Raw genomic sequence first — 14316 nt, 5'->3', positions numbered from 1 at the left:
GTGGACAATGGGATTTTGTGGACAAAATTGTGGCCATCTATTTTAGCTTCAATGTTTTCATCTGTAAAATGAGGTGACGAGTATCTACTGAACAAGATTTATAAGAATGGAAAAGTACATTGTCAATGATGTATACTTTGTCATACACATGTTTCAGAAAAAACACTAAAAGGTCGTATCCCAGAAGGGAAATTAGCACATTTATGAGATCTACAAGATATACAGTTTTTTCTTTAGGAGCTCTTGTATTAGCCAAAGCCACTTCCTTGTACTTTAATAATTTAAAAACCAGTTGGACTATAAAGAAAGCTGGGCGCTGAAGAACTGATGCTTTTGAACTGTGGTGTTGGAGAAGACTCTTGAGAATTCCTTGGCTTGCAAGCAGATCCAACCTGTCCATCCTAAAGGAGATCAGTCCTGGGTGTTCATTGGAAGGACTGATGTTGAAGCTGAAACTCCAGTACTCTGGCCACGTGATATGAAGAACTGACTCATTTGAAAAGACCCTGATGCTGGGAAAGATTGAGGGCAGGAGGGGAAGGGGACGACAGAGGATGAAATGGTTGGATGGCATCACCGACTCAATGGACATGAGTTTGGGTAAACTCTGGGAGTTGGTGATGGACAGGGAGGCCTGGCATGCTATGGTTCATGGGGTCACAAAGAGTCAGACAGAACTGAGCGACTGAACTGAACTGAACTGAATTAAATAAATCCCCTTTTCAAGTGCTAAAGCATTACAAATTGCTATACAACTCAACTGTGCATTTTCGTTATTGCTTATATTCTCTAGTTTGATTTGCATTTTATTGCCACCCTTCCACCTTACCAAACTTGGCTTACAAACTCTTTAGTAGAAAGATCCTCTGCTCCACTTACTTTTGTTTCTCCAAGAATACCTGGCTTTTGTGCCAACAGCAGGTGTCCAATGAACGCTCACTGAGATGAATAGGTACTATATAAAAATCCTGGCAAAACCACTTGCGAGAAGCAGCTGCAGACTTGGCCGGCAGCACACAGTGGCCATCATGCCTTCTCAGGGGCAGGGGGTAACTCAGGGCTTCCCTGGCAGGAGCACGGCAACCCTGGTTACTGTCTTCATCTTCAGCCAGCTCAGCTGTCCAATTGTCAGGAAAGTACAGCTGAATACTGAGAAAATGTAATCATTTCTTGAAGATGTTTCCTTTAGTCTGATTTGACTCTATTATTTGTCAGTGAAAAGTTGGGCCATTTATTACTTATTTTTTAAGATCCATTTATTACTTATTTCTTAAGATAAAACTGTATCAGTTTCCTATTACTGCTATAAAAAATGACCACAATCTTTTTGGCAGAAAATAGCACAGATTTATGATTTTGACAGTTTCCTAGGTCAGAAGTTGAAGATGATTGGCGGGACTGTGTTCCTTCTGGGGGAATCATTCATTTCCTTGTCATTTCCAGCTCCTAGAGGCTGCCTAGGCTCACTACGCTGCATCGCTCCGACTTCTGCTTCTATCGTCAAAACTCCATCTCTGACTATGTTCGGCCCACTTGGATAATCCAGGATAATCTCCTATTATATGATTCTTGACTTATTCACCCAGGCAAGATCCCTTTCACCAGGTGAAAAGGTAACATATTCATGGGTTCCAAGAATTAGAATTCCAACATCTTCAGGGGGACATTATTCTGACTACCACAGCAACTCATCAAAAATGCCCCTTTGAGTTTATATTTATTTGTTGAAATAAGACAAAACCCACAAAAAGTTTATATTTGCTCATGGACATGAAGACAAAGCACTTGCCTTTTCTGCCCCAAGGAAATGGCAACGCATTCCAGTATTCTTGCCTGGAGAACCCCAGGGACAAAGGAGCCTGGTGGGCTGCCGTCTATGGGATTGCACAGAGTTGGACATGACTGAAGTGACTTAGCAGCAGCAGCTTCTAAAGTGAAAGTTTTAGTCGCTCAGTTGCATGCGACTCTGCGATGCCATGAACTGTAGCCCACCAAGCTCCTCTGTCCATGGAATTCTCCAGGCAGGAATACTGGAGTGGGTTGCCATTCCCTTCTCCACGAGATCTTCCCAGTCCAGGGACTGAACTGGGTCTCCTGCATTGCGGGCAGATTCTTTACCAGCTGAGCTCCCAGGGAAGCTACCCATTGTCTGTCTTTGCTCTAAACCACACAGACCTGTAGCCTGGTTTATACCACTGCAGTGGGCTGAAATTTGCATTTACAGAGAAAAGATTGTTAAGACATTGTTTTCCCTATCATTGGTGTATATCATGTGATCATGCACTCACCTCTTTCTGCTTCTTGCCCCGGAGGGCCACGTTGCTAATGCTGTTGCTCTCACGGAGGGAGTCCACAGTGTCTCCGTAGAGCAGCTTAATGGCCCTGACCAGCCGGGCACAGGAGCGGCTGTGGTGCAGGTAGCAGTGGGGGTGGCAGTAGTCGATGTGGGTGCAGATGAAGCTCTGCTGGTTGCACAGCAAGATCATGACCTGGAACACAGACGCCACTGAGGCTCAGCCAGGGTGCAGACCAATCGTGAGCCACGATGTGGGGTAGAACACGGAAAGTCAGAACGTCAACTTTCATTAACGGGTCTTAAAATCACAGTAATTCCATGAGAAAACAATAATTCCCACAAGAGAACAAAGACTTGCAAGCCTTTATGTACTTGACTTCTTTTGCTCTCTGGATTCACACCTGATAGAAAGCTCTTTTTGAAACAATAAAAGGTTAAGTGATCTTCAAAAACTTGGAAGTGTATGATTCCCAGATATTTTCAAATGATTCCAAACTTAAAATATATTATTTTTTTCAGCTCTGATGTTGTAGAAGGAGCCAGTAGAAAAGCAGAAAGTGATGAGAAGTTCCATCCCAAAGGATTTGGCTGGCCTTTGACAGCTGTGGGATGTCTTTAACTCCAGCCCACCTACATGGAACTTGAAAACATTTCTGTATCTTCCACCCTGGCCTCTAACCTTCAGCTGGGCTTGAATCCACTGTAGAACTTCGTTTCCTCTCTCTACAAAGAATTTGCTTTCAGCTTTGGGTTATTCTAGCTCTTCACTTGTGGCTTGATCTGGCTCAAATTCTCATATCTCCTAGACTTCCCAAATAGGATTCCAGAAAAGAACTCAGTTGATTTAAAGGATAGGGTTATTTTAAGAAAAGGAATGAAGGCCCTAGGGTTTAAAATTTCTCAAGTTGCTTTCCTAAAAAGGCAGTAGCATTCCTAAAGCTGCAAGTTTAGTCAAATCTGCATAGAGTAATCTTTTGCATGAGTCTATCCTTCCGACCCCAACACCTAACCTGTGAGGTGCCACATTGGCTGGGGAACATAAAATAAGTCTACATGAATAAGACCAATCAGACCTACTAGGCAAGGATGCCATGCATGTCCTTGGAAGAAGAGGTCTGCTTACCATGAGACAAAGGTAAACAACAGTATCAACACACTCCTGTCAAACTCATCTAACAATATCTCATACTCTTCAAAGTTTAAAAAATACAGGTTTTGCATGAACAGAATATCCAGATCTCTCTCAAAATTCATTGAAGATGCCCAATATTTCTGTATACTGATATGAGGCAGGGCACAAATAAGAACTGTAGGGTATCCCTTGTTATTCTTGAACCTGCACAAAACCTGGTTCTTTGACTAACAAAACTGACAAACATCTAGCAAGACTGATCAAAACAAGAGAAAGGAAAGATATAACCTGTCAATATCAGAAACAGTAAAGGCACATCACTGTAGATCCCACAGAATCTAAGATGATCTTAAGAGACTATATAAACATCTATTTGCTAATAAATATGAGTATTTGGATGAAATCAACAAATTTCTAGGAAAAAATCAATTTGCTTAAACAGATCCCAGAAGAAACAGAAATCTGAATGATTTTAATCATATGACATGAATTAAATATGTAATTAAAAACTTTCCTACAAAGAAATTTTTAGGTCTAGAAGATTCACCAGTGATTTTGAAAAAATATCTCTGGTCTTAAACACAAACACTTCTAGAGGGCTAACATGGTACAGGAAACTAAAATGCATTACTGAATAAAACTGAAGCAATTCAGGACTTCCCTGGTAGTGCCGGTGGATCAGAACACACCTGCCAATGAAGGGGACACAGGTTTAATCCCTTGTCCAGGAAGATTCACATGCCTGGGAGCAACTAAGTCCATGTACCACAACTACTGAGCCTGCACTCTAGAGCCTGGTGCTAAAACTACTGAGGCCTGTGCGCCTAGACCTTGTGCTCTGCAACAAGAGAAGCTACCACAATGAGAAGTCTTAGCAAGCAGTCCCCACTAGCCGCAACCAGAGAAAGTCCGAGCAAAGCCATGAAGACCCAACCCAGCACAGTCAAAAAATAAACAAACAATTAAAAAACATGAAAATAAAATTGAAGAGATCTTAAATAAATAATGGAGCATAAGTTAAGGGAGGGTAGACCATTTTATACATTAGAAGCTTAATAAAGAATTTCAATTCCTCAATTTTAACTACCTTTATATTCAATATAAGGCTGCTGTAGAAGCCTTTTTTATGGAAACTAACAAGGTAATTTTAATAGAAATGAATTTAGCCAAGAATAGACCAGGTCATCCTGAAGAAGAACAGAGCTAGAAGATTTACACTTATGTGAGCGAAAGAAACCAGACACAACAGAGAACCTAGCATGTGACATGCATTTCAAAAACAAACAACACTAACCTTCCATGTTAGGATAATAGTTACCAGTAAGGGAGGGTAGTATTTGGCAGAGGGCCTGGGTAGGGCTTCTAAGATACTGCTAATGTTCTTCTTGACTTGGTGGTGGTTACACAGATGTGTCTACTTTATGAGAATTTATTGAGCCGTGCACATAGGTTTTGTATGCTTTTTAATATGTAGGTTTGACTTAACTACAAAGTTGACTTTAAAAATAGTTATGTCAGAGATTCTCAAAATCAGCTGGTTCTGGGAATCAGCCAGTTCCAAGGGCATAGCCCTGTACACTCTGAGTGTGATGTACCAGGCAGCCCTTATCTGACCCTTCTAGAAGTCAAATGAAAGAGGAGATGGGGACATTCCATAGCTAACATTAATAACAATGCTGCCAGTACCCTGCCAACTGTGGATCTCACATCATACTTCCTAAGCTTTCTCTTCCTTTCTTCATGCCCTTGAACTGCAACCTGTGCCTGGGACTCCTTGCCTGTGCCCTCAGGAGAACCCTTTGAGGTGTGACCTTAATCATAGAATCTCCATGTCCTGGTTTACAGTTTGATAGAAGGCAGACTCAAGACTGACACCATGATCTTGCTCTCAGCACCTGTGAAGACTTGTGTTAAACTGATCATGAGGCCTTGACTGTGTTACCCAGGTCCTCTCGACCACCAACCTGGCCTGGTCCCTCTCCTGACTGACTCACAAGCCAACCATAACAAAGGACCCTTGGCCTTAAATAAGGTTCAAATGAATGCAGTCCAGCAGAAGACCCATCTTAGTGAGGATCCAGAGGTTCAGCTGAAATGCAAATCTACAGATTTCTAAGAGGCTGAAATGGATGGATATTTTTAGTATAGTCTTTTGTCCTCTCTTCACAGATCTCCCCCCAGTGCCGAAAGAAATTGATCTCACGGCTCTTTCTGAGACTCCTACTTACATGAAGCCATGACATGTTCCGGTGGTAATTTTCCTCCACGCTGGCCGTGCTCATGCCCTCGGGCTCAATGCTGGGCTCACTTGCACTCCAAGGACTCCCTTCTTCAAAAGAAAAACAGCAAGAAAGGTTGGACTGTTCTGCCTCCCTGGAGAACACATTGCTATGGTATCATGGTCCATGCTTTTGAATCCTAGGGCACACTACCATGACCAGTGGGTTACAGGGCATAGCATTGACTTTAGTGGAGGAATATTAACAGGAGATGTTCCCTTTACCACCAGCTGAACCAGCAATTACAAAGACATTTATGATCTCTGTTACAGTGGCTTCCATTTTGAGACATGGGAGCGGAGGAAATAAAACACAGAGCCAAGTCCTTGAATTGCTGAGATGAGCAAGTTATTGGTTGAGTGTGCCCAAACCCATTCCAGACTGCCCAGAACTCACAGGAGTAGGTAAGTAGGGACACCAGCCAACCTGCAGTGGCCACAAAAGGTGCTGCCACCTCCACTGGGACTGTGACCACAGCTAGTGTTACTGCTCTTCACACCAGCTGGCTTTGCTATCAGAACTACTTCAAAGATGGGTGGTGCCTCAGAAAAACAAAGGGAATTTGGAAGTAATTGTGCCCAGTTGTGGATAACTCTTTGTCCAAGTTCCTCTCTGAAGGAGACATGTCACAGGAATTCTTAGTATACTGAATATACTAGATTGTATACTTAGTATACCAGACAACAAAGCTTTGCACTCCAATCTACCAGCTTTTCTGGGTATTTTCTGTGACAAAACTATGCCTCTAGCTTAGACAGTTTGACTTAACTGGTTAGGCTAAAGGGATCAATTTAAATAATTAATTCAAATAATATTTTCCCCCAAACTAACTGATGATACTGTTACAGCTCAGATCTGTAACTAAAGATGGCATGAGGCTTTTTTCTATTATGTTCTTGAAAAATAGGCTGAATCTTAATTAATGCATAAATTAGCTATTTTTCGAAGGGAAAGGTGGGTAGGTGTAGAAACATTTTCTATTTTAAATTCTCTTTGATTAAAGATACTCAGCTCCTATTTCAGAAGGCTAAATTGATAATTTATCCACATTCCCTGGATAACTTCTAACTAACTTCTGAAATAACTTACTTATAAAGAAGAGCTTTCCATTTTGGTTTTCCACACAGGGACTGAACGGCAAAGAATATGTACTTCAATTTTTACCTAGCAAACTCTAGACAGCTGGTGAGTTCTACTGGCATGCACATTTAATCTTTTCCTTGTCTCCTAAGATGGTGATCAGAGCCCATAGAACTAACATATTTTGGGCTTCACAGTTTCTTTGCATCCTATGGTGACAGTCTACAGCTCTAATATCCTGATTGTATATAAATCAGATTCTCAGGAGTTTGATATACTTTATAATCATTCCTAATTTATCTTTAGAGCTGTGGGTAAGGAGCACACAGAATTATTCTTATTGGGTCACTGGGGAAAACAAATTCCCAAGAAGTTAAGTGACTTGCTGAAGGTCACTCATCATTAGGTGTAGACAATCTTTCCTTTCTAAAATTTTGGTTGTTTTCACTGAGAAAGAGAGACTTTTACAAAGTACATTAAGTCAGCTTAACATCAAGGGAATGTCTACATTTTGCTTTAAAGTTCCTGTTCAGAAGTATAAAGGCATAAAGCACTTGGATCTCAAAAAAAAAAAAAAAATCTGTCATTGTCACTAAAGTATTTTCTTTCCCTACTGTAGACTTTATATCCTCCCTGCTCAAGCTGTGGTCCTTGAACCAGCAGCATCAGCGTCACCAGAAAGCTTGTTAAAAGGGTAGAATCTCAGCCTCCTGTTTCAGAGATGCTGAACCAGATTCTGCGTTTTAACAAGCTCCCAGCTGACTCTGCACCGTAAGGTTGGAGCAGCCCTGCTCTGGAAGGCAACATCGTTTACAGACCCAGTGGGTACTCTAACCTACAACTCTGCCCTCCGACTATGGACCTGTAAGGAAATGGACTTGAGCTGTACGGGGATTTGGGCTCTGACTTCCTACCCCCCACGTCCCTGCACACACCCACTCCTCTATGTTACCTAGGTCAGTGACAGTGTCCCTGCTTTGGGACAGCTGCAGCTCCTCAGCCTCAGACTCTGAGTCCTGCCGTGATAACTTGCTGCTCTTTAAGCTGCCGACCCGGCGAATGCTGGACAAGGAACCCCCCTTCTTCACCTGGAAACTGCGGGTTCCTTTAATCTGGAGCAGGCGGGAACCTCCTATCCTGATCTTCCTGCTGGGAACTGTATTAAAAGAATAAAATAGGGCTTTTTCCCCCTTAGTTCTCCCCAGCAAGCGTCAGAGCCAAGCTCTCCCCAACTTTATCACTGAACAACCTCTTCTCTGCTGGTCTGGACAAGGAGCTTCTCACAAGGGCCCAGCCAGGCAGCTCTGTTGGACAGGCAGGAGGCTGGGTCCACCAGGAAGGGCTGGTGCAGCTTCTTTCTTGGACACACAGCTCATCGGTGCTGGGAACAACCTGCTCTCTCTCTCTGGCCCAGAATTCACAAGCATGAGCGTGCCCTCACCACGGAGTCCTCCAGGACTGTTAGCATGTTCACATAGCATCATTGCTTGATTTCACAGAACCATCAGTCATGTGTTTTTGTCTTTTGAAATGGGACAGGCAGATTTATGTGAGCTTGGGAAACCCCATCATGGGAAACCCTTTCATTTGGGAATACCTCAATAAGAAATAAAAACAACAGTTGCTTCACTCTCCAACAATCAGCAGTGGGGTCCGCTCGGCTCCTCATCAAAGGCACTAAAGGATCTGTTTTCAGTGGGGTGCTTTGGGTGAACACGAGTGTGAAATGGTTCCATTTTCAATGCGCCTAGTGATTGCTCCTCTCAGTCAAAAGGTTGGGTGAGATATGAGTCCAAAGGTTGCAACACCCTGCGCCAACCTTACAGTCTACATATACCAAGAAGAACATGCATTACTCCTCTTTAGTGTTCTGGAAGAAATAGTCATCAGTGAGGAAAATTAAAGTGTAAAAGAAACACGTTCAGCTAGAAACCTACTTTTTAATCAAAAGCATTCTTATTTCCCATAGTCATATCCACACCTCCTTCCTTTTCCTCTGAAAATCTGGGATTGTCACATATTGTAAGGGTGATTCTGAAAGTTCAGGGCTTCAAGTGATACTCAGAAAGGGGCTGTTTTTTTAAGTTTTCCTTCTTAAGACATGAATAAGATTTCTTACTAATTATGCAAGATATGGCTATTAATATTTTAGTCCCAATCAGGAAGATTGCATTCTAGTCTCAAGTTTCTCACTCACAGGAGAGTTAATCTGTGACTGTGATAGAAGATTGTACCGCTCCATAAAATGTTAATTAAGTATACATTTTTAGTGACATTTAAAGGAGCCTAGAAGATATCCTTTGATATCATGTGAAATGTTGAATCATGTTTAATCTCTAATTTATACCCATGATTGAGAAAGACTAAAATTATCACCACTCAGCTGGCAATGGCTTCATGGAGCTCCCTGAACACATCTGGATAGAATTGCACATCCAGACAGATGTTCTTGCAGCACAGTTGAATACGTTCCACAAAGACCATAATGCTCAATTTTAGTAATAGCACAAACTCATCCACTGTATTTTTCAGTATTATTTTTAGGCACAATTGAGACTTTATGACTTATCTGAAATGCATTTGAAACAGAATATAGTTATTTTTAAAGACTATTAATACAATTATATCAAAATAGACTGGGAAGTAGATAAAAAGATTAAAGAAAGAATTTAAAAATTTTACAGAGGCACACTTTGTCATTCTTTGATTTCAGGATATTTTTCTGCTTACAAATATAGTACAGTAACCCCAATTTAATATGATGCAAAAAAAATTAACTTTGAGAACCCTATTCTACTACCAAAGATAATTGGAAATATCATATAACTCTGAAAAAGTAATATTCAGAATTATGGCATTGGTTATTTACAAAGGACATAATAGTTAGGATTCAGATTTGGTAAAGTACATCCATGACAATGAGAACTAATATTAAAGAAACAAATTCATCTATATTGGATAAAACATTACTTTTCCCTTTTCTCTAACACCACATTATATCTATTAGCAAGTCCTGTTGATGCAACACTTCCAAATATAGGATTTTGAAAGTCCCATCACCTATTCCCTGGATGAATATAACCAACAAACTATACTCTCTTACCCCTACTCCTACAGTTTGAATCATCTTTTAAATACATAATCACAAATGCAAATATTATATCACTTTTCTAGTCAAAATCTCCCAACAATTACCCGACACATTTAAATAGAATTAAATTTCTAACCATATTTATAGACCCTATTTATTTGACCTTTGCTCAACCCCATCTTTTAACACTCTTCCTCCAACTCATTCTATTGCAACCATATTGGCCTCCTTGCCCTTCTTCACATGCTCCCATGTTCCTGCATCAGAGCCTTGTTCTCACTGTTATCTCTGTTTGGAAGACTTTCCTCTCAGCCCTTAGCGTGACTGGATTCTTCACATCATGCAAGTCTCAGCTCGATGTCACTTGTGACTAGAATCCCTCCTACTCCAGGTCACTACCAATTCTCTGACTCTAACCTGATTTCCTCATACTATTTATCTCTACTTGAAAGTCCAGAATTTAATGTTATTCATTATTAGCTAACCTAAACTAAAATATACATGGGAAATTTTCCCTGTTTATTGCTGTATTCTAGGAACCTGTAATAGTGCCTGGTGTACAGCAGATGTTCAGTACATGATTATTGAAGAGTCACACATGTCTTGGTATCTGTATTCTGGAAAGCCAATCTTAGTTTGTATCTGGAATATGGATAAAATGATATCAGATCTTGCTTGAAGATTTTAGTTAAGACATTTTTCATTCTAAGGATGATTTCATATTAGTTTTCCTTTGTAGAATCCCAACTGTCCTCAGGTTGTTTATTTCAAGAACTGACATTTTTAGATGTTATACAAACAGATGGTATGAAACTTTAAATAAAGTTTTAATAATCTGAGTTAGCAGGGTCCCTGCGATCCCCATTTTCACATCGGCTTTAGCATCTGGTATCAGCTTGTTAAAAGGAATTAAGGAGTATTTAGGAATCTTTGAGAAGTTTCTTGCCAACTGGTAAAGGACATTTTATGAATATGTTCTCATTTTATTTATACTTCTAGCTTTCTGCTCTTAATTTATTAAATAGCTTCATATGATCCCATAACCATTCTATGAGAAGAAAAATGCTTGTGCATTTGAACATTAAAGGCAATTTACATAAATGATTATCATGAAATTAGTGTTCTTAAAAATTAATCTGAGGTTTTATTTCTTAAAATGATATAGAATTTACTCTGCTGAAATGTAACCATGTCAGTATTAATGCTTTTGCTTCAACTACTTCAAATAATAACTAGCATAATAATTTTGAGTGGGGAAAAAGTCCCTGTGGGGTATGTTTAAAATATGTAAGTTTCACAAAAACAGAATCACAGATATAGAGAACAGACTGGTAGTTTCCCAGGGAGAAGGAGTCAGGGGAGGGATGGAATGAGAGGCTGGGGTTAGCAGATGTAAACTTTTATATATCCAATGGATAAACACCAAGGTCTTTGCATACCACAGAGAACTATATTCAATATTCTGTGATAAACCATAATGGAAAAGAATATAAAAAAGAATATATATATATATGTCTAACTAAACCACTTTGCTATATAGTAGAAACACAACATTGTAAAGCAACTATACTTCAATTTTTTAAAAGTAATAAAAAAGATGGAAGTTTCTCATCATATGCAGTCCACTTTGTCAGAAGTAGAAGTATTTGAACAAACCTTGACTTGATACTTCTTACTATCAGAAATTGATAAAACTTGGCTAATTCTTCCTGCAAAATGGCTTCTGTTCACCATAAATTCAACACAATATATTTACATTTTTAAATGTTGTGACAACACTCTGATCTTGAAATATTAAAAGGGTTTTTTTTTTCAGAATATATCCACTCTTTACAAAGTTTTAAATATTTTAAATATGTTGTGTTTTCTTTATTTAGGGCTATACTTTTTCAGATTTTTTTAATTGTAGGTTATTACAAGATGCTGGGTATACATCCCTATGCTATACAGTAGATCCTTCTTGTTTATTTTCTATATAGTAGTATCTCCTCCTGCCCCATCCCCGCTATCCTCTTTGGTAGCCACAAGTTTGGTTTCTATGTCTGTGAGTTTATTTCTGTTTTGTAAAAAAATTCATCTGTATCATATTTTAAAATTCCACATATAAGTGATACTTTCAGAGTCAGATACGACTGAGCAAATGAACTGAACTGAACTGAACTGAACTATGATATTTGTCTTTCTCTATCTTCACTTAATATGTTAATATCTAGGTCTGTCCATGTTGCTACAAATAGCATTATTTCATTCTCTTTTATGACTAATATTCAATTGTATGTATCTGTATGTGTATATACACACCACATCTTCTTTATCCATTCATTTGGCAATAGACATTTAGATTACTTCCGTATCTTGGCTATTGTAAATAGTGCTGCAGTGAACACTGGGGTGCATGTATCTTTTCTAATTAGTTTTCTCCAGATTTATGTCCAGGAATGGAATTGCTGGATCATATGGTAACTATTTTCAGTTTTTAATGACCCTCCATATGGTTCTTCATGGTGGCTGCACCAATTTTCTGGAGAAGGCAGTGGCAACCCACTCCAGTGTTCTTGCCTGGAGAATCCCAGGGACGGGGGAGCCTGGTGGGCTGCCATCTATGGGGTCTCACAGAGTCGGACACAACTGAAGCGACTTAGCAGCAGCAGCAGCAGCAGCACCAATTTTCATTCCCACCAACAATGTAGGAAGGTTCTTTTTTCTCCACACTCTCTCCAGTGTTTATTATCTGTAGACTTTTAATGATGGCCATTCTGATTCACATGAGGTGATACCTCATTGCAGTTTTGATTTGCATTTCTCAAGTAATTAGTGACACTGAACATCTTTCTATGTGCCTGTTGGCCAGGTCTTCTTTGGCGAAACGTCTGCTTAGGTCTTCCGTAGGGATATTTCTTTTGAGAATCATGTATTCCTTGAACTACCAAAAATTTATGGAGTCACTGACTATAGAAAATATACCAGTGGAGAAAACTGTCTTTGACTCTTTTTACAAATATGCTGATATTCATTTAATGGAAATTTGTTAGAAAAACACTGAAGGGCAATAAAATTTAAGAAATACAAAAATCAGAGAAGTTAACAGTTTAAAGGAGGCTTTAAAGAGCACCTTGAAACTCCGCAATCTTTAACTCATATTTAGGATTTTCTGCATGGGTTCTGATCTATAGGCTCATAATATACATTTAAAAAAACCAATGATGATTATTCATTATTTCTTAATTAGAGACTGTGTCCTTATTGAGTTTAAGTTTTACTTGCATTGCTCATTTAAGTTAAAGTGAAAGTCACTCAGTCGTGTCTGACTCTTTGCGACCTTGTGGAATTCTCCAGGCCAGAGTACTGGAGCGGGTAGCCTTTCCCTTCTCCAGGGAATTTTCCCAACCCAGGGATTGAACCCAGGTCTCCTGCATTGCAGGCAGATTCTTTACCCAATGAGCCATTAGGGAAGCCCAAGAATACTGGTGTGGGTAGCCCATCCCTTCTCCAGGGGATCTTCCCGACACAGGGATTGAACTGGGGTCTCCTGCATTGCAGGCGGATTCTTTAACAACTGAACTATCGGGGAAGCCCATTGTTCATTTAAAGCTCTCAACATTACAATGTAGTAGGTATTAATAATCTAATTTTACAGAGAAGAAAATTGGCTTAGCAGCTAAACTTGGACAAGGTCACATAATTAGTTACTCTATTTCACCATTTTAAGATGCACCTTTTTTTTTTTTCCTAACATTTGAACATCTCTGAAATTGAGATTTGGCTAACAATTGATGCCATCTTAAGATATCGCTAGAGCCAGGTGGTACTTGTGACACATCTGCTATTGCTTGTGTTCATGTGAATATCTAAAGCACCAGCAACAAAACACCAGCAACAAAATGTACAAAATGGGTGCCAGTGTCTTTTAAGTCTCAGGAGCCGAATGATAGTTGGGTGAAGGAGTGGGTGAGGTGGTGAGTCATGTGTGATCGGCAACATTCCTGAGACAGGAATTGAAGGTAGGCTAGCTTCATACAACCGCACACTGGCTTATGTAACAAGCACCAATAGCTTTATAGATTCATTTAAGAAATGATGTATTACTAACATTCTGATGACACAGAAGACATTATCATACGTAAAAACACAGACAGTGACAATTTTGAGTTAAAAAGTGATTAAGAATTTGAACTCTGAATTGAAGATAGTTTAGGAAAACTAATTAGTTTACTTTCCTGCAGAGAGAATCATATGGACTGGTAATAAAAATTTACATCTAATTACATCTGAAAGTCTTCTTTCAATAAGTTTAAAAATTAATTGATAAGTAAGCATTGTGTAAGAGCTGAAAGGGGAGTATTTTTCCTTTGTTATGGTATATAAACTAACAGTTCATTTTACAGCTAGTGGCACTTTATATTCAATGGGCTGTGGAGAGATGCTGAGCTAGAATTAG

At 39.5% G+C, this 14316-nt stretch overlaps 1 protein-coding gene across 1 annotated transcript in view; it reads right to left on the bottom strand.

Annotated features, from left to right (window-relative positions):
- UNC80 (unc-80 homolog, NALCN channel complex subunit) overlaps positions 1–14316 on the bottom strand; it is a 239685-nt gene that overhangs the window by 85877 nt on the left and 139492 nt on the right. The window contains exons 28-30 of the mRNA XM_069573767.1: positions 7740–7943; positions 5657–5757; positions 2289–2489 (exon numbers count right to left, since the gene is read on the bottom strand). Of these exons, the coding sequence (XP_069429868.1) occupies positions 2289–2489; positions 5657–5757; positions 7740–7943 (506 nt within the window). The remainder of the gene's footprint in view (positions 1–2288; positions 2490–5656; positions 5758–7739; positions 7944–14316) is intronic.

This window comes from Ovis canadensis, chromosome 2, assembly GCF_042477335.2.
Source record: "Ovis canadensis isolate MfBH-ARS-UI-01 breed Bighorn chromosome 2, ARS-UI_OviCan_v2, whole genome shotgun sequence".
Lineage (NCBI taxonomy): Eukaryota > Metazoa > Chordata > Mammalia > Artiodactyla > Bovidae > Ovis > Ovis canadensis.
Note: the sequence above shows the minus strand (reverse complement) of the source record. Positions and strands in the feature narration are given on the sequence as shown.